Source organism: Dermochelys coriacea, chromosome 23 (genome assembly GCF_009764565.3).
Source record: "Dermochelys coriacea isolate rDerCor1 chromosome 23, rDerCor1.pri.v4, whole genome shotgun sequence".
NCBI classification, from domain to species: domain Eukaryota; kingdom Metazoa; phylum Chordata; order Testudines; family Dermochelyidae; genus Dermochelys; species Dermochelys coriacea.
In genome coordinates this window covers 3,861,646-3,880,585 of record NC_050090.1, presented here as the reverse complement: position 1 = coordinate 3,880,585, position 18,940 = coordinate 3,861,646, and the positions used below count along the sequence as shown (strand labels likewise).

Here is an 18,940-nt window from a genome sequence, read left to right as displayed (position 1 = left end):
CAGTGTCGAATAGAGGGGAACGATCACGTCCCTCGATCTGCTCGCTATGCCCCTACTTATACATCCCAAAATGCCATTGGCCTTCTTGGCAACAAGGGCACACTGCTGACTCATATCCAGCTTCTCGTCCACTGTCACCCCTAGGTCCTTTTCCGCAGAACTGCTGCCGAGCCTTTCGGTCCCTAGTCTGTAGCGGTGCATTGGATTCTTCCATCCTAAGTGCAGGACCCTGCACTTATCCTTATTGAACCTCATTAGATTTCTTTTGGCCCAATCTTCCAATTTGTCTAGGTCCTTCTGTATCCTATCCCTCCCCTCCAGCGTATCTACCACTCCTCCCAGTTTAGTATCATCCGCAAATTTGCTGAGAGTGCAATCCACACCATCCTCCAGATCATTTATGAAGATATTGAACAAAACGGGCCCCAGGACCGACCCCTGGGGCACTCCACTTGACACCGGCTGCCAACTAGACATGGAGCCATTGATCACTACCCGTTGAGCCCGACAATCTAGCCAGCTTTCTACCCACCTTATAGTGCATTCATCCAGCCCATACTTCCTTAACTTGCTGACAAGAATGCTGTGGGAGACCGTGTCAAAAGCTTTGCTAAAGTCAAGAAACAATACATCCACTGCTTTCCCTTCATCCACAGAACCAGTAATCTCATCATAAAAGGCGATTAGATTAGTCAGGCATGACCTTCCCTTGGTGAATCCATGCTGACTGTTCCTGATCACTTTCCTCTCCTCTAAGTGCTTCAGGATTGATTCTTTGAGGACCTGCTCCATGATTTTTCCAGGGACTGAGGTGAGGCTGACCGGCCTGTAGTTCCCAGGATCCTCCTTCTTCCCTTTTTTAAAGATGGGCACTACATTAGCCTTTTTCCAGTCATCCGGGACTTCCCCCGTTCGCCACGAGTTTTCAAAGATAATGGCCAAGGGCTCTGCAATCACAGCCGCCAATTCCTTCAGCACTCTCGGATGCAATTCGTCCGGCCCCATGGACTTGTGCACGTCCAGCTTTTCTAAATAGTCCCTAACCACCTCTATCTCTACAGAGGGCTGGCCATCTCTTCCCCATTTTGTGTTGCCCAGCACAGCAGTCTGGGAGCTGACCTTGTTAGTGAAAACAGAGGCAAAAAAAGCATTGAGTACATTAGCTTTTTCCACATCCTCTGTCACTAGCTTGCCTCCCTCATTCAGTAAGGGGCCCACACTTTCCTTGGCTTTCTTCTTGTTGCCAACATACCTGAAGAAACCCTTCTTGTTACTCTTGACATCTCTTGCTAGCTGCAGCTCCAGGTGCGATTTGGCCCTCCTGATATCTTTCCTACATGCCCGAGCAATATTTTTATACTCTTCCCTGGTCATATGTCCAACCTTCCACTTCTTGTAAGCTTCTTTTTTATGTTTAAGATCCGCTAGGATTTCACCATTAAGCCAAGCTGGTCGCCTGCCATATTTACTATTCTTTCGACTCATCGGGATGGTTTGTCCCTGTAACCTCAACAGGGATTCCTTGAAATACAGCCAGCTCTCCTGGACTCCCTTCCCTTTCATGTTAGTCCCCCAGGGGATCCTGGCCATCTGTTCCCTGAGGGAGTCAAAGTCTGCTTTCCTGAAGTCCAGGGTCCGTATCCTGCTGCTTACCTTTCTTCCCTGCGTCAGGATCCTGAACTCAACCAACTCATGGTCACTGCCTCCCAGATTCCCATCCACTTTTGCTTCCCCCACTAATTCTACCCGGTTTGTGAGCAGCAGGTCAAGAAAAGCGCTCCCCCTAGTTGGCTCCCCTAGCACTTGCACCAGGAAATTGTCCCCTACGCTTTCCAAAAACTTCCTGGATTGTCTATGCACCGCTGTATTGCTCTCCCAGCAGATATCAGGAAAATTAAAGTCACCCATGAGAATCAGGGCATGCGATCTAGTAGCTTCCGTGAGTTGCCGGAAGAAAGCCTCATCCACCTCATCCCCCTGGTCCGGTGGTCTATAGCAGACTCCCACCATGACATCACTCTTGTTGCACACACTTCTAAACTTAATCCAGAGACACTCAGGTTTTTCCACAGTTTCGTACCGGAGCTCTGAGCAGTCATACTGCTCCCTTACATACAGTGCTACTCCCCCACCTTTTCTGCCCTGCCTGTCCTTCCTGAACAGTTTATAACCATCCATGACTGTACTCCAGTCATGTGAGTTATCCCACCAAGTCTCTGTTATTCCAATCACGTCATAATTCCTTGACATCACCAGGACCTCCAGTTCTCCCTGCTTGTTTCCAAGGCTTTGTGCATTTGTATATAAGCACTTGAGATAACCTGTTGATCGCCCCTCATTCCCAGTATGAGGCAGGAGCCCTCCCCTCACAGACCTTCCTGCCTGTGCTTCCTCCCGGTATCCCGCTTTCCCACTTACCTCAGGGCTTTGGTCTCCTTCCCCCGGTGAACCTAGTTTAAAGCCCTCCTCACTAGGTTAGCCACTCAGGCCCACTGGGCAGCAGGGAATTGGGTTCAACCTCCTTTTACTGGTAGACCAAATATATTTGATCTGGGGTCCCTGAGATACAATAAACCTGGAATTCCCCCCTGCCAACTTCCCCGTTTTTAGAGTCACTTTCCAGAGTAGAAACTTATTTTTCACTTATTAGGTGTATTATGGTACCAGAGATGTGCTGGGCACTGTACGGACAAACAGCAAACCCCAGGGAGGCAAGAGAAGGGCCCTGTATTCAGAGGGAAGACACTGGGCTCTCTGTCAGGGCAGAATCATGCCACAATCTGCACTCAAGGCCCTGGGAGCAAGGCGCCCAGCGCCCTTTGGACTGGAGCCTCTAATTCCTCTAGTGCCCAGGTGGGATCCCAAGGCTATGGCTCCGGCGCCCAGGGTTTGCAGCTCAGGAAGGCGTCCAAGATGCAGACCAGCCTGGCCCCGAGTAGAGGGGAGATGCAGGCCGCGGGGAATGCTCCCATCCCAGATTGGCAGTGGGGCTGGTGTTCAGGGATTAGGGGCTGGGCCAGGGAGAGGGACCATCCAAACTCACCTCGGCCAGGGGGCTGACAAGAACCTGGGCAGAGCTGCTAGACGGGGGGAGAGCTGAGACCAGCCTGCTCCTCAGCTCCCTCTTCCCTTGGGCTCCCCTGTCTGTCTGTCTCTTGTCTTTCAGTCAGATGGTCAGCTCTTGGAGCAGGCACTGTCTTTGTACAGCTCCTGGCACAAGGAGGGTGGGGCTTACTGTGATACACCTAATAGCAATAAAGCCGTATAGTTCCTTGCACCGTGGGGTCCTGATCCATGACAGGCTCCTAGGTGCTACCGTAATACACCCAATAGCAACAAAAATGTATAGCACCTGGCACAACGGAGTCCTGGGCCATGACTGCCACAATCCACATCATTAATCCACAACAGGTAGGAAGGCACCAGCCCCTCACGCTACAGCAGCTGCCTCTCAAAGTGGAACGATTTGGGTCAGACCCCACACAACCGGCAGGGATGGATCCAGGTTGGGGGGGAGACATGTCTGAGTCTGACAGCACAAAGACTGGGGAGCGAGGGGCTGGTTTGGGGTCAAGCCCCGAGTACGTTGAATGTGGCCAGGAATCGCATGTGTTATGTGTGTTACGGTAGAGGGGGGGCCCCATCAAGCCGGGCACTATGCAGACTCAGAGAAGGCCCCTGCCCTGGCTCTCTGTCCCCGTACCAGGGCAAAGAGCCTCTGTTCCAAGCCACACGCCCGCTCTGCCCAGTGTTGGTGGCACCACAAGGCGGGTGGACGGGGATTCAGGCCCCCAGTGGTGGGAATCACGCCAACCCGAGGGGCTGGTGCAGGGCAAGCACTGGGGGGGGGGGGGCGCTAAATCTTCAGGATAGATGCAGCCTGAAGGGTGATGGTGCTGCCCAAAGGGAACCGGGCCTGATCGATTTCAAAGGCCAAATTTAAAGCAGCAAAATGGGGGAGCAGGACAGAGGCTGGAATGGTGTTAACCCCCCGTCGTCTGCAACCTTTCATCCTGTCCCATCTTACCCTCACCCCTCCTGCGCCCAACTCCCTACTGCACAAACAGAGCCACACGGTCCTGATTCATCACCCTAGGAGACAGGGCAAAACGACCACACGGCCAGGGAGATCGCAGAAGGGTTGACGCAATCTATGCTCTGAGAAGGTGCTGCGGGTCAGGAGTGAGGGGCACCGGCAGAGCTGGTGGGGAAACCGAGGGCTGGGATAGCAGGGCGCTGTGGATCAAGATTGAGGGCCCCCGGCAGAGTTGTGTGTGAGGAGCCCAGGTCTGGGATAGCAGGGGAGGCTGCGGGTTGGGATTGAGGGGCACCGGCAGAGCTGCAGAACTGCAGGGGGAGGAGCTGGGGTAGCAGGGGGTGCTGCGGGTTGGGATGGAGGGACGAGCCTTCACTGGGGCAGGGCATTATCCCTGCCTCTCATCAGAGGTCTCACCTATTCAGGACCAAGCAAGCTCTGCTACAGCCCAATTTCAAACCCCTCCGTGCTATGGGCCTGGCCCCCCCGGCCTCATTGAGTGGGGCAGAAGCTCTGCCCGCTCAGAGCACGGGCATTTCACCCTCGGCCAAGGCTCCGGTTGCTGTACCCTCCAGCCACCCCTGGGCGACAAGGCCCTGGAGCGGGCCCTGAACCCAAAGAGCCGAATATGCCCTGGTGACGTCTGCTCCTGCTCCCCCTCCTGGGCCTGGATCCCATTTACCCGAAGAGACTGGCACCAAAATGCTGGATCGACTCAGAGGATGGGCAGCCTCTGGGTCTGCTCAAACCGTAGGAATCGCTTGAGAGCGCGACACCCCCCTTTGCCTTCCCCTTCCTCCCCCAAGCTCCACCCCACAGCAGCCGCAGCACCTGCCTTACACAGCAGGTCCCCCTCCCCGACCCTTGGGCATCTTCCCCTATTCAGGCCCTTCTGTGGGTGCAGCCATGATGCTAATGAGACTTTGGTGGGGGGAAAGGCCCCAATCTCAGCTTCCTGTAGCTGACACCAGTCCCGGGCAGTCAATCCCCCATGCCCCAGACAGGACCAGCTGACGCAGAGAATGGCTGGCAACTTAGAGGAGATGCTCTGCGGACAGTAGGGTTCGCCCCCCCCACGCTCCGCTGGGGTCCATACCCAGACACGTCCAGCACCATCCCCCTGCACACAGACTCATGCTGCAAAGAGACAAAAGGCCTGTTTCTCCGCTTCCCCCCCACCCCCTCCCACACACTTGTCTTGTATTCGGTGCAGGGATGTGGGGGCTTTAAGCCCCCTTTGCTCTCCCCATCTTTTGGGGCGGCCCCTGTTGTCAGAGCCCATGCTCTGCCCCCTATGGGCCCTGAGGAGCAAATAAATAGCCACTGCACAGTGCACGCTAGCCATGCCCCTGATCCGTCCCCTATGGGGCATGGGAGGCAGAGAATAGCCACAGCGCAGTGCGCTCCTGCTACATCCCTGATCCCATCCACTTGCACCCCAGAGGGGCCTAAGCATGACTGGCAATCAGGTCCTGGGTTACTACATCGACAATTCTGAGACTTAGGGACCTTTTCTGCTCTCATTATACCAGGGACATGTCACTGACTCCCACGGGGTGACTGCTGATTTACGCTGGGGTGAGTGAGACAGGAATCAGGTCCCGACTCTCAGACACAGGTCAGCACCAAGTAAGTTCCACCCTGACCTTTGTGCAGGGGGCTAGGGCAGAGTTAAGGGCATCTGGAGCCTGAACTGCATTTCCCGAGTTCCCCTCAAGATCGCGGCTTGCTTGGTAATGTCACCATGATGCTAGGGATGGGACGCTGGTGGACCCAGGGCCAGCTCATGCCAAGGCCCCCGGGTCCCTGCTGAACACTGAAAATACATGGCTGGGACCAGCCTGGCTCACCTGTGTGTTAGTATCGTTAAAACAAGTGTTGGGATGATAAGAATGTATTTAGAATTTAGGGAATGCTGCTAGCATTCATCTGACTTATAACATCTGTATCCCCTATCATAAGATAATATCTGAATGTTTGCATTATAAGCCTCTGTAAATCACCAGAGACGAGAGGGACATTAACCACGGTGAAATGCTGGTCTCCAGCTCAAGGCGTTATGTCCTGCTCAACAAGAAAGGCCCAGCCACAACAGATGGACTATTGGGGAACGTTAAAGAGGACAAAATACCGTTTACTCTCTTCCCCTCCTAGTGAAGATGAGACTTGCAAATAGATTCCTCCCATTAGCGGAGTCTGCAGCTCAGAGGAGAAGCAGGGCAGGGAACAAAAAACCCCAAATCAAAAGGAATTGGATCTTTATGGGGCTTGGACTCTGGCAGGGCAAGGGTTACTAGGCATAAGCAAGAGATCCCCAGTGCTTAGCCTAAGTTAGCTCCAAAGGACACACAGAGCTTCCTTATTATAGGAACTGCTATTACTTTTTGAAATTTAAGTTTGGAACTCACTTGCGTGTGTGTATGTTCACCTGCTTTAACCTTGTAAAGAACTCGCTTGTTTCCTTTTCCCATGTAATAAATCTATAGCTAGCCAGTCCTGTAATAAACTATAAGCATTGTCTTTGGTGCGAGATCTAAAGTGCAATTGATCTGGGGTAAGTGACTACTTCTTGGGGAGTGGAAGTAACCTGAATATTTCAGTGAAAGGGACCGTCTATTACTCAGCTAGGCCCACCCAGGTGGCGAGAAAGATCGGAGGACTCAAAGGGACTGTCTGTGACTCCATATCCAGGCAGCGATGGGGCCTGAGGATTTACACTTGATAGTTGCTTGGTGAGATCTAGGTATAACCAATTTGGAGGGGGTGCCCTGGTTAGGTAGACAGGTGGATAGCCCCAGCGCCAGTACCATTTAAACTTGACATTGTGAGTTTTAAAGGTTAAGGAATCGACACAATGAGTGAACCCCAGTCAGAGGAGGGTGGTCTGAGAGAAGACCTTGAACAGTGATGTTTGGAGAGGGGAAATCCCCGAAAGAGAAAACTCCAATTCAGGAGCTGAGAACTTTGCTTGTAAATTTTGACCAGGCGCCGGGGAAGGAGAGTTTATGGAGCCCAAGGACCCGCTGGCCCCAGGCACGAGACCATCGCAGTGGAAGGGGCTGGCGGAAAGGGAGGGGACTTGGCCAGCAAACCCTGGCAGAAATCTGGGGAAGGCATGTGACCCCACGTGTGTCTCCCCCACCACACCCCCACCCACATGCGTCGCCTCTGTGGAGAAAGAGGATGCTAAGGTGTATAAGAAATGTAAAGACAACGGACTGAAAAGGTTTCGGATTCCCCCGGAACCTACCGCTCACAGCGTAGACACCTCTGAATGTTGGACAAGCTCACTTGTGTTGCATACGTAAAAATGTGTAATTTTAATGAGAAAATGGATATGGGGTCTGGGCACCGAAGGTGATTGTGGAACGGTTTGATCTGACGGCCCAGGAGCAATTGTTAGGGGTAGTTACGCATGAGAAGAAGGCAGTCGTCTGTGACAACAAATCATCCACAGTTTCAGAGGCTGTAGAAATTGCTGATGAGTATGTTGAATCAAGGGCCCATGAGGGATGGGGGGAAAATCCCAGGGTAAGGGAAATATCCCTGTGCCCCATTAAGAGAAGTGGCTGGAAATATACTGATCCCCAACTCTGATGATAAAAAACCCCAAGAGACCCCAGAGTTTAAAGCCCCTACCAAAAAGACAGGCAGGTATTCTGTCACCACCCTGGGGCTCCCAGCCATATAAAACCAAATTGCCTCAATCTTAACCCCACCCGCCTCCGTGAATGCCACTACAATCACCCCAGAGGCAGCAGTCGGGCAGGAGGAAATTGAATCAGGATCGAGCCTTGGGAGAGGAGTGAAGGATTTATTAAGAATGCTGAAGGTAAATGATGCAGGTTGTCAAGGCCCGGAGGGACACAGCGGCCCCAGCCACTTTGGTCAAGGAAAGTTTGGTAAGAGAGGAAGACCGGTTTCCTGGTGAGAGTTTAACTATCTTAGCTTTGGCTGAAGGCCCCGGGACTCCCCCTTTCGCCAAGATTTACTTCCAGGGTGAGGATTTTGAAGGCGATATTGGTGTGGGCTTTAGGAATCTACTTCCCGCTGCTGTTTTAATAGGTAATGATACTGTAGCCCTGCTAGCAGGTTCATATCATAACTCGCCTCTGGAAAGAGTCTAGCTCTGCCATTGCTATGGACAGCAGGGGGCACTGCAAAGGGTGGGGGTGGGAAAACGCCCTCGGTCCTCTATCAGCTGAAAGGCCAGAGGATGGGTTGGGAGATTGCCAGAGAGTCTGCTTTTGAGTTTATGGAGGCTCACCAGGACAAGGAGAGGAAGGCGGCTCAGAAAAACACCCCAGCTGGGGGAGAAAAGGGGAGATGTTTTCTAGGAGGTGGTTGGTTGCACAGGGAGACCCCCACAGGGAAGAAAAAGAGCATCCTGGTGAGGTTTACAAGCAGGTGCTTGTGCCGGATGCGCGGAGGATGGAGTTGCTCAGGATTGCTCCTTTGCTGGACACTTCGGGGTGGAGAGAAGCCGCACAACGCTCAAACAGAATTTCGAGTGGCCTCACAGGTTGGCGAGAGTAACAAGTTACCGGCATAGTTGCGCCTTACTTCAGAGGTGTAGGAGATTCCAAAGGACCCAGCAAGGGACTTCGGCAGGCATTGCCCATCACTAGGATGGCATGATTTTCATGAATGATATAAATGGCAGTGACTTACTTGAGTCGTAATTGCTGCCCAGCAGGTGCCAAAGGGTCCCCATGCTGTTGGGACAGAGCAGGAGGTGAGGAGTGTCACAACTGTCTGGGATTGTTAAAGGGACTGGCTAGAACTGACACAGATCAACGGAGAATCCAGAAAGACAATGGGCACCCTCATGGTGGGACGTTCACATCTAGCAACCCCCAGCCAAGAGGAAGGATATTTCCTTCCACCTCTCGGCAGGGACACAGAGCACAGCCCCACCCGGAGAATGAAGAGGAAAAGTGTCAGATGGCAGGGTTAAAAGCCGGGCTGCTGGGGAGAGACAGAGGGCTCACTCGGTACTGACAGACAGACAGCGAGAGAGAGATGGAGTCAAAACACGCAAAGGAGGTGTTTGCCAGAGGGTCTGATCTGTAGATATTGTGGGATCCCTACCCGGACCTTCCTGGAATGGAAAGAAATATATGGACTGGTTGCGGAGGGTCCTGCCAGCAGCTCTAATATAAATGCTGAAACCGGCTATGACCCTAAGCACCATTTTAGCAGAGTACATTTTCCCCAGAAAATCTTGTTAGGCTGTGGTACAAATTTCATGTCTGTGGTTTCCAAGAGTTTTGTGGAGCAAGTGGTATGTAGGCTGCTCCCATCAGCCAGACATTAATGGTCTGCTAGAAAAAGATTCAGCAGGGCATGTGTGTTACGTGGTGGGAGAATGACTGGGGTGTGTTGCTCCCCTCTTTGTGTACCGGAGTGTACCCCACGAATCTCCGGGATTCACCCCCTTTGAGCTCCTTTATGGGAGACAAGTGAGGGAAGCCCAAGATTAAATTCAAAGATCTCGGGTGGGTGGGACAGAGGAGACAGGACAGCCTGTAGGGGATAAGCATGTCACTTTGCTTTAAAGAGAATTTTAAAGCTATGACGGATTGGAAGGATTTGGATGTCTCAGATGCTCGGTGTGACAGGCAGGCTGCAGAAAGGCCTTTCGCTCTCGGTGACTTGGTGCTAGCGTTGGTTCCAGTGAGGAAGAACAAGATGCAAGATCGCTGGGAGGGACCTTTCGAGGTGATGGAGATTGAACGGCTGATGATGTAAGGAAGCTGCATGGCAGGGGACCTGTGCAAACAGTGTCTGTCAATAGATTGAAAGCTACCCACAAAAGTGTCGGGGGGGACACCTGATTTTCTGTGCTGATGAGGGAACATTTCCCACCCCTTTAATTGATCTGGTCAGGGAGAGTAAAGAAAAGACTCAGATGGAGAGCAGCAAGATTTGGGAGGGGGTTAGACCCAATATTGGAAACACCACAGGTGGGTACTTTCCAACCAGCCAGGTTTAACTAAGAAAGCAGTGCCTTCCACTGAAACGACAGGGCCCGCCCTGCCTCTACTGTGCCAAAGGAACAGATCTGGGAGGAAGTGGAATGCAGGCTAGACATGGGAGGGATGGGGGCGTCTCCCATTGTGACGGTACCTAAAAGGGATAAACCCAGGAGATGGTGTGTGGATTTTAGAAGGGTGGATGCCATTCACCCAACCTGACGCTGACGCCACACCCCGGAGAGGGGACCTAGTGGAGGAGGGTGCAAAGTTCATAAGGACTCTGGCTTTGATTTGTGGCTATTGGCAAATTCCCTTAGATGCTGTGGGCTAGGAGAAGTCAGCTCTCACAGTGGGCTCTGGCCTAAAGGCGTTTATGGTTATGCCTTTTGGGTTAATCAGTGCAGGGGTGCCCTTTCAGAGGCTCATCAAGGAGATGTTGCAAAGTTTGCAGACCTTTGCCTGGGTCGATGTAGATGACTTGGCTATTTTTAGTGGTTCCTGGCAAGTCCACCTGAGCCACGGGGGAACTGTACTGCAGAGGCTTAGGGAAGCCAGCCTCACTGGCAAAGGGTCCAAATGCAAGATGAGAGGCCACAGGGGTACGTCACAGAGGACACAGGGTAAGCAGCAGCTTAGCTCGCCCTGACCCTTTAAAAGTAGAAGCATTCGGAACTGGCCTGCCCTGCAAACCAAGGAGCAGATCATCATTCCCAGAGGACTGGAAAGGGCTCTAGTGACACTGTGGCCCCAGAATAGACCTTACAAAAAAAGGGGGAAGGCAGATCGGGTGATAGGGACTGAGGCCTGTAAAACACCGATCCCCCATTGAACAGAACTATGCTGTCCTGGAAAGGGAAGGTTACGCCATCATTTGGGCGATTAAGCAACTTAGAATAGAAAATGTAAGGTTTTAATCGATCACTCCCTGTTAATATGGTTGCAACCAAGCCAAAGGGACCAATCCCAGACTGAGCTCTGCAGGACTATGACATGGAAAAAAATCTGTATCAAGGAAAAGAAAATGTAGTGGCCGATGCCTTGTCAAGAACAGAGGGACGCTAAAGAGTATGTAGGAGTGTCAGCGACACACCTTCCTACGAAGTGTTTGCATTGGGGGTGTCATGCTGCCATGGTCCCCATGTCTCCATTGACACTGACAAATACATGACTGGGACCATCCTGGCTCACCTGTGTGTTAGAATCGTTAAAACAGGCATTAGGAGGATCAGAATGTGTTTAGTGTTTACTGTAGGGAATGCTTGTGAGTTGCTGCCGGCATTCATCTCACTTATAACATCGGTATCCCCTATTGTAAGGGAATATCTGAGCCTTCGCATTATAAGCCTCTGTGACTCTGTAAATCACCAGAGAGGAGAGGGACATTAACCACGGTGAAATGCTGGTCTCCAGCTCAAGGCATTATGTCCTGCTCAACAAGAAAGGCCCAGCCACAACAGATGGACTATTGGGGAACGTTAAAGAGGACAAAATACTGTTTACTCTCTTCCCCTCCTAGTGAAGATGAGACTTGCAAATGGATTCCTGCCATCAGCGGAGTCTGCAGCTCAGAGGAGAAGCAGGGCAGGGAGTAAAAACCCCCAAATCAGAAGGAATTGGATCTTTATGGGGCTTGGACTCTGGCAGGGAAAGGGTTACTAGGCATAAGCAAGAGATCCCCAGTGTTTAGCCTAAGTTAGCTCCAAAGGACACACAGAGCTTCCTTATTATAGGAACTGCTATTACTTTTTGAAATTTAAGATTGGAACTTGCTTGCGTGTGTGTATGTTCACCTGCTTTAACCTTGTAAAGAACTCGCTTGTTTCCTTTTCCCATGTAATAAATCTATAGCTAGCCAGTCCTGTAATAAACTATAAGCATTGTCTTTGGTGCGAGATCTAAAGTGCAACTGATCTGGGGTAAGCGACTGGTCCTTGGGGACTGGGAGTAACCTGAATTTTGCTAAAAGAAAAGGAGGACTTTTGGCACCTTAGAGACTAACAAATTTATTTGAGCATAAGCTTTCGTGAGCTACAGCTCATTTCATGGAATTTTTGGTGTCAGGGACCATCTATCACACAGGTAGGTGCACTTGCAGGGCTAGAGAGACCAGAGAACCCAAGAGGACTGTCTGTGACTCCATATCAAGGCTGTTACAGCATCTGAGGATGGTTGGTGAGACCGAAGGATAGAATCACAACCAATACAGGGCCTGTGCCCTGGTTCCTAACAGTCTGCACTGAGGTTGGTATCATGCTCTTGAGCCACCTCAGGACAGCTTGACAAAGGGATTGGGGGGTAGCCCGAGACCGATTCTGACCTCAGTGTGGGCCCAATCCTGACATCAGCTGCATCCGGAGCTAGATCCACTCTCTTAAACCTGGGGTAAATCAGGTGCAGCCTCGTCAGAACCATGCCCCTTCCCTCCATGCTCCCTGGGCTTCCCCAGGCTCCTGGGGGCTGGTTGGTTGAACTCTCCTGGCAGCGAGCAGCCTGGGCCGACCTTAACGAAGGAATTAGGGCCCCCATCTACTCTCGCTGCCCTGCTGGACTCTTTGGCTCGAGTGCCCTGGGCTCCTTGATGATTCCCCTCCAGTGCAACCCAGATCCCAGCTGGATTTGAGTGGAGGAGATGCTAAAAGAAGCCCAAGTTAGGCTCACACTCACCAGGGAGCATTGCTGCTGGAAGTCAGGGAGGTGCTTCCCACACTGGGCCCCTGGCAGGGCCGGCCCAGACGATACCAGCAGAACTCCTGTCCCTGCTGGGCCCAAATTGTGTCTTCAAATTGAGGGGAGGAACCCAAGAGCCCTTTCCGTGCAGCCTGGGGCTGAGCACCCCTGCAAAGATACCTCCGGCTATGGCCTTGCCCCACCCCAGCAGGCCTGGAGGGGGGCCCCCCAATAACTAATCATCAGTGCAGGTTACTCCCCCACAGCCTCCCCTCCCAGGAGGCATTACGGGTGTATTATGCGCCCAGCTACCACAGCTCTGCAGCTGCACCTACTGAAAACCCACCCAGCCCAGCTCTGGCTCCATAATCCCCGGTGCCCACTCGAGCCTGTCTACAGAATGAACCAAGAGAGCCCTCGGGACCCAGGGACCCCTTGAGGCCAACTGGCAGTCTGAAGTCAACATGAGCAGTGGCAAAGGAAGGTCTCTACTGAGAGCGGTAACACACTGGTCATCCTAACCGGCACGAGAGGTACGTAAGGATGATATTTAAGCAGTTACTTGTGCATCTGTTGTCATTAAAAAGGGATCCCGGCCAATCCAGCCCAGAGTTTAGCTCACTCAAAGTCGGACAGATAACACTGTACCTTGTTAGTTCAGTCTAGCAGGCAGGTTACGGTTTTATTTTACCCGTAACCAGTTGTTTCCAAGACTTCTGCTCTACTTGCATCTGCTACATAAATTGATCCTTGATTTCACTCCAAACATATCTAACGGCTGGTCTCTTTCTCCAACAGATGTTCGTTCAATAAAGACATCTCTCTAATAGCCTGAGACCAACAACCAACAGCTACAACCACCTTGCAAATTTCCCAGCGACTGGAGGTGAAGCTGGTACATCAGGGGTGCTGTTTCTTTGGGACCAGCAGATCTGTGAATCCTGCAAGGGGCCAATGGATCAGGGGATGGGCTGGCCACGGGAAAACCTGGGGGCAGGCATTTGCCTGGTGCCAACCTGAGCGAGCTAAACAGGGAGTGCTCGTGTTGCCGGTTTTCCGATGACCCCCCAGCAAGTACAGACGAAGCTTTCTGACGCTCAGTGGGGGTGGTAGCGAGGTGCCGCACAGCTCAGGGGACCACGGGAAGCATCACAGGCTGCCCTGCGGGATCTTGAAGAATTTGGGTCTCCCCGAACCGATCCCAGCAGCTGCCTCCCTGCAGAGGGGACAGGAGGAGAGACCCTCATTCTCACTGGGTTTCTCCCTCTCTCTCTGCGCCAGCTGCTGGACAAGAACTCAGCACCACCTAACCCATGCTGGAGTAGACGGCAGTGCCAGGCGGCGTGGTGCCAGGAGTTTTTACATGTTAAGGATGGAGCCAGAGCTCAGCGAATCGGGTGTGACTCCCACCCACCCGAGCATAGTCCCTGTTTTCTAATCAGCAGCTCCTACGTGTGCGCACACTGCATCTGCCACCCAATGCTGCAAAACCAGGGGCCACTCTACAATTGGGGAACACACGGAGCCCCAGAGCCCGCATCGACACCCCCTCCCTCCATTTGCTTGGCTTGGCATCCCCCATTGTAACTCTGGCATCAGTCGGAGTGGTTCCATCTCTCTTCCTGCACGTGCACCCACGGAGGTGTTTTAAGGGTGTATGCAGGCCGTCTGGGTTGAGCGAGCCTACCATTCAGGGTGGGAGAAGGGTAGCAAAGCAGCCCAGACACCAAGCGATGGGGGGGAGAGGTGGGGGAGAGGCTGGCTCACACACTGGAAGCTCTTAGCATGATAGGGACAGAAACTTGACCCTGTGGGGTGGGGAATACAGACTTGGGGTGAAAGCAGAGTTCCTACACACGCTGGCCCCTCCCCAGGGCCCAACACCCCGAACGGGAGGTTACCAACACTAAATATGGGCTAGACTGGTGCTGGCGAGTGCTCACTCCCCACAGGGCCCCTGGGGGCAATAAGAGGATATAATGCCCCCAGCTACAATAGCTCCACTCTTGCACCTGCTCCAGGTGAGCGCTCGCTCCCCACAGCGCCCCCGGGGCAGTACCAGAGTATAAGGCCCCAGATGCCATAGTTCCAGTATGGCACCTGCTCCAGGCGAGTGCTCATTCCCCACAGCGCCCCCCTTGGGGCATTAGGGTATATAACACCCCAGGTACCATAACTCCAGTTCTGCACCTGTTCCAGGTGAGTGCTCACTCCCCACCGTGCCCCCCAGGGGCATTAAGGGGGTATAACGCCCCAGGTACCACAGCTCTGCTGCTGCAGCTGCTCCAAGCCATCCCAACCCGACCCACGGGATTCAGCAAAAGCAGCCGGCTTTGCGTTCTGCCCGAAAAACACCTGGAAAGGAAAGTGATGAGCTTATACTCGGCCGCCCGCAGGGGGCGCTGCTACCAGCATGCAATGCAGCCACTCTAAAGCTGCCTCAACAGCCCCCCGCCTCCCCCATGGGTAGACACTGCTGGCAGTTCCTACCCATTGCAATCACCCACCCCACACACATACACCCACCCATTGGTCTTAGCTTCATGCACCTTGGGGTCATGCATGTTACCCCCACCACCCCAGAGGAGCGGGCATGCGGCTCGGGGTGGGGCTGGGGTGGCAGGAAGCGCGCGTGCTATGGGTTTGCAGGGCTGGCTGGGTTAGGGAGTGGCAGGGGTGGCGAGGAACAAGCGGGAAGGGGGAGGTCGCAAGCGCACCGCGTATCTTCATTACCTCGGTGGCAAAGATGCACGGCTCTGTCTGGTCCGGGATAATATAAATAGGGCGATAGGGGCCGTCTTTGGGGTACCCAGCAGGGGCACGGGAGAAGATCGGCTCTGATTTCTTACTGCAAGAGAGACAGAGAGAGAAAAAAAACCAGCGTGAGTGATGGGGGGGCGTAAATCCTGACCATCAGGAGGCGACGTGGGCGGCATAATGAGGTCATGGCCCGTGGCCCCCGTTTGCCTGGTTAAAAAGGGAAAATCAGAACCGAGCAGGGAGCCTGGAACCAGCTGTAGTATCCAGTGGTTGGAGCCTGGAACAGGGAGCCAGGACTGCTGGGTTCTCCTCCCAGCTTGTTGTGTGACCTTGGCTGAATCAAGCGGACTCGGGGAATTATGTACCCAGCTTCCATTAAAATAATCATATGGACTATGGTCGTGCCTAGGTGCCCCAGTGATGGAGCAGGGTTCTAGGCGCTGTACATTTTTATTGCTATTAGGTGTATTACAGTAGTGCTTGAACCATGGGATCCTGGTCCATCCTTGGATGCCTAGGTGCTACCATAATTCACCTAATAGCAATTCAAATGTCTTATGGTAGCACCTAGGAACCCCAATCATGAACCCGGCCCCCACTGTGCCAGGCGTGGTACAAACAGAGAACAAAAAGGATGGTCCCTGCCCCAGAGAGCTTCCAATAAAAGTATAAGACAGGAGATGACAGCTGGGGAGACGCAGATGACAGCACATGAGAAAACAATCAGGGAAAGATGGTCAGCAAGATGGGCTGGGCATGCTGGCAGGGGGACGGCAAAGAAGAACAATACGGGTGTTTAAAAGGAGCTCCTTCCAACTGTCCCCTCTCCTTTCACTGTCCCCAGCCTGACTGCTAACCCATCCTCGAATCCCTGTGTGGATCTCCAGCACGCATCTCCTCTCTGCTCAGCATCCGGCAGGCCTGCGTCCCAGTCTCTCACACCAGACAGAAGCTGCTAGCACTCATCAGCTTAGAAAAATCAAGCTGTCAATGTCTCCAATAGGGCAGACAACTCCCCTGCCCAAAATCCCAGGTCCCCTGCTCCACAAAAACACACCTGGCTGATCTGTGCCGGGGAATAAGAGGACATATACTCAGAGCTGTCTGGACAAGGGTACTTCCATCCCGTGGGAAATTCTGATTATTTCGTTTGGCGGGGGGGGGGGGGGGGAATCAAATTTCCGCACAATGAAAAAGTTCAACCCTGAAATGGCGGGATGGGGAGGGGTAGGGAAGGGAAGAGTCAACATTTCTGAAAATAGTTACTTTGAATTGTCCTGTGGGAAAAGTCACCAAAAACTGACAATTTTACAAACCAACCAACTAAACCAAACCGAAACACACCAGTTTCACCCAACCCCCTACATTTTGTCAGGAAAACGTTTGATTCAACCAGATCTGTGGATGGGGGAAGAGAATTACATTCTACAGAAGGAGCTGCCTTCGACTTAGAGTTTGCTAGCCCCCCACTTCCCCGCCAGGAAAGCATTCCCAAAACTTAATGGCAACACAGCCAACTGGCTAGAGCATCAAAGGTATTGTTAGTCATATATATATTAGGCATAGTATACACCACGTTAATGGGCATTATGCACACGGTATTAACATACATTATACATGCATGTAAGTATTAGGAAGTTATCTTTTATTCTCTCCCCACAATTCGGTTCACCCATGTAAAGTATCCCACCATACACTGCAAAACAGAGGCAGGATTTGGCTTTAAAAATAGGAACCCTATCAAAGCCAAGACACGTGAATCGTGCGTCCCAGCACAGGGTAGGATTTACTTCCACACCCAGCTCCTTTGCAAGATAGGATCCAAACCAGAAATAAGCCAAGTGCAGAACAAAACCAAGGTACGGAACTGTTCCAAACCAGTGGGTTGGATTTTAGTGATGGATACAGAGTTTTGTAACTTGTAAAATCAGACTGTAAATACTACAGGCTGAAATGCAAATCTTTGAAGCACACCTTCTGTGTAAGGTGAATACTCTTCTTTTCGTATTGTCCTATTTTGTCCTTAGACAATAAATCGAGCCAAGTTTGGTTATTTGGGCTCTTGACCAAACAATAACAAACCTTGAGTGCAGGGTGGATTAAAAAAAATAATTTGGGGGGGGGAATAAAAATAATCTGATTTTTATTCATTGCAATTACAAGTTTGTTTGTTTTTTTAAAAAAAAAGCTTGTTTGAAACAAAATCTGAATTGAATGCAAAATATATGTTAAGGCCTAAATTTATAATCTCTTAAAATGTTTAAATAAAAAAATAAATATGCTGAATCCATAAGCCTCAATTAAAATTACTGAGTTAGAGCCTGCTTTTCCATATAAAGAAAGAATCAAGGGAAAAAACATTTAACTTTTGAGGTCAAGCTTTATAAATATGGCACAATAGATCATGTACCTTATTAAGGACTTTTTTAATTTAATAAAAATAAATTGTATCTGCTGTTGCGTGTGTTTAATTTCATTCCAGTTACCATCCTAATGCAGTTTGACAAATCATGAGCAAAAATAAAATGATCTAGCAAATAAGCAATATCAGTCACCATTTTCCAACACACTAAAACTGCACAACTAAGAAGAACCTGAAAATACGAAGCTATATAATTGCTTAAATAACTACATATGGGTATAGTGTGCCCTCCTAGGTAGATGTACCAAATCTAGTATAAAGGCTCTATTTCATTGTAAATCAATGTTTTTAAATGGTTCTATCAAGCAATGAGAATGTCCCTTTGTTTAGAAAATAAAGGCACTACGAATGGATAAGATGATTAAATTGAGGATTTAAATGCAGCGTTCCGCTTGATGATTTAAATCAATCCACCCTACACGAGTGCAGGCAGACAACTGGCCTCACCTTTTAGTCAATATTATTTAGCGTCTAATGATGCTGGCAGGCCCCTAGCACAACGGTCAGAAGCACCTAAATACCTAACTCTCATGGGCACTTCTGAAAACCCCACCAGGTGTCTACCTGCGTCTTTAGGTATCTAAAGGCCTTTGACAATCTGCCCCCATGTTCATAAGAACAGCGTTTGCCCCTTTAACGTTACAGTAGAAACAGGAAAATTTCCCTTTTCAGCAATTGCAGGCCCAGTGTGCAGCTGCGAGAACCCGAGTGATGAACGAAACTCGGAACCACACAGTGTAACTAACTAGTCTAAGGCTTGGGCTACGCTCTAGAGTTAGGTCAACTCGAGGCAGCTTACATCAACCGAACTCTGCAAGTGTCTATACTGAAATGTCGCTCTCACCAATTTAACTTGCCCACTACATGGACTTAACACCACCTCTGCGAGAGGCGTAGCGCTTAGGTCGATGTAAGCAACCCCATGTCTACGCTGACACTACATCGATTGTTGCTGCCTTTCAGAAGCTGTCCCACAATGCCCCACGCTGACAGTTCAATCGGTGCAAGCACACCTGGTGAGACAAGAAGCGCCGTGTGGGCGTGTGGAAGCGATTTAGTAACTGCAGGTGGCGGTAT

General features: G+C 51.4%; 1 protein-coding gene across 3 annotated transcripts in view; it reads right to left on the bottom strand.

Annotated features, from left to right (window-relative positions):
- The window catches only part of DLL3 (delta like canonical Notch ligand 3), a 254,716-nt gene that overhangs the window by 119,405 nt on the left and 116,371 nt on the right, over window positions 1-18,940 (bottom strand). Inside the window, exons 8-9 of one of the 3 annotated variants that reach the window (XM_038381832.2) lie at window positions 15,415-15,529; window positions 13,489-13,897 (exon numbers count right to left, since the gene is read on the bottom strand). In XM_038381832.2, coding sequence (XP_038237760.2) covers window positions 13,811-13,897; window positions 15,415-15,529 — 202 coding nt within the window. In that variant the 3' untranslated portion in view covers window positions 13,489-13,810. Of the gene's footprint in view, window positions 1-13,488; window positions 13,898-14,881; window positions 15,037-15,414; window positions 15,530-18,940 lie in introns of those variants that run through there. The other 2 variants (XM_043501618.1, XM_043501620.1) reach the window with 2 other exon arrangements.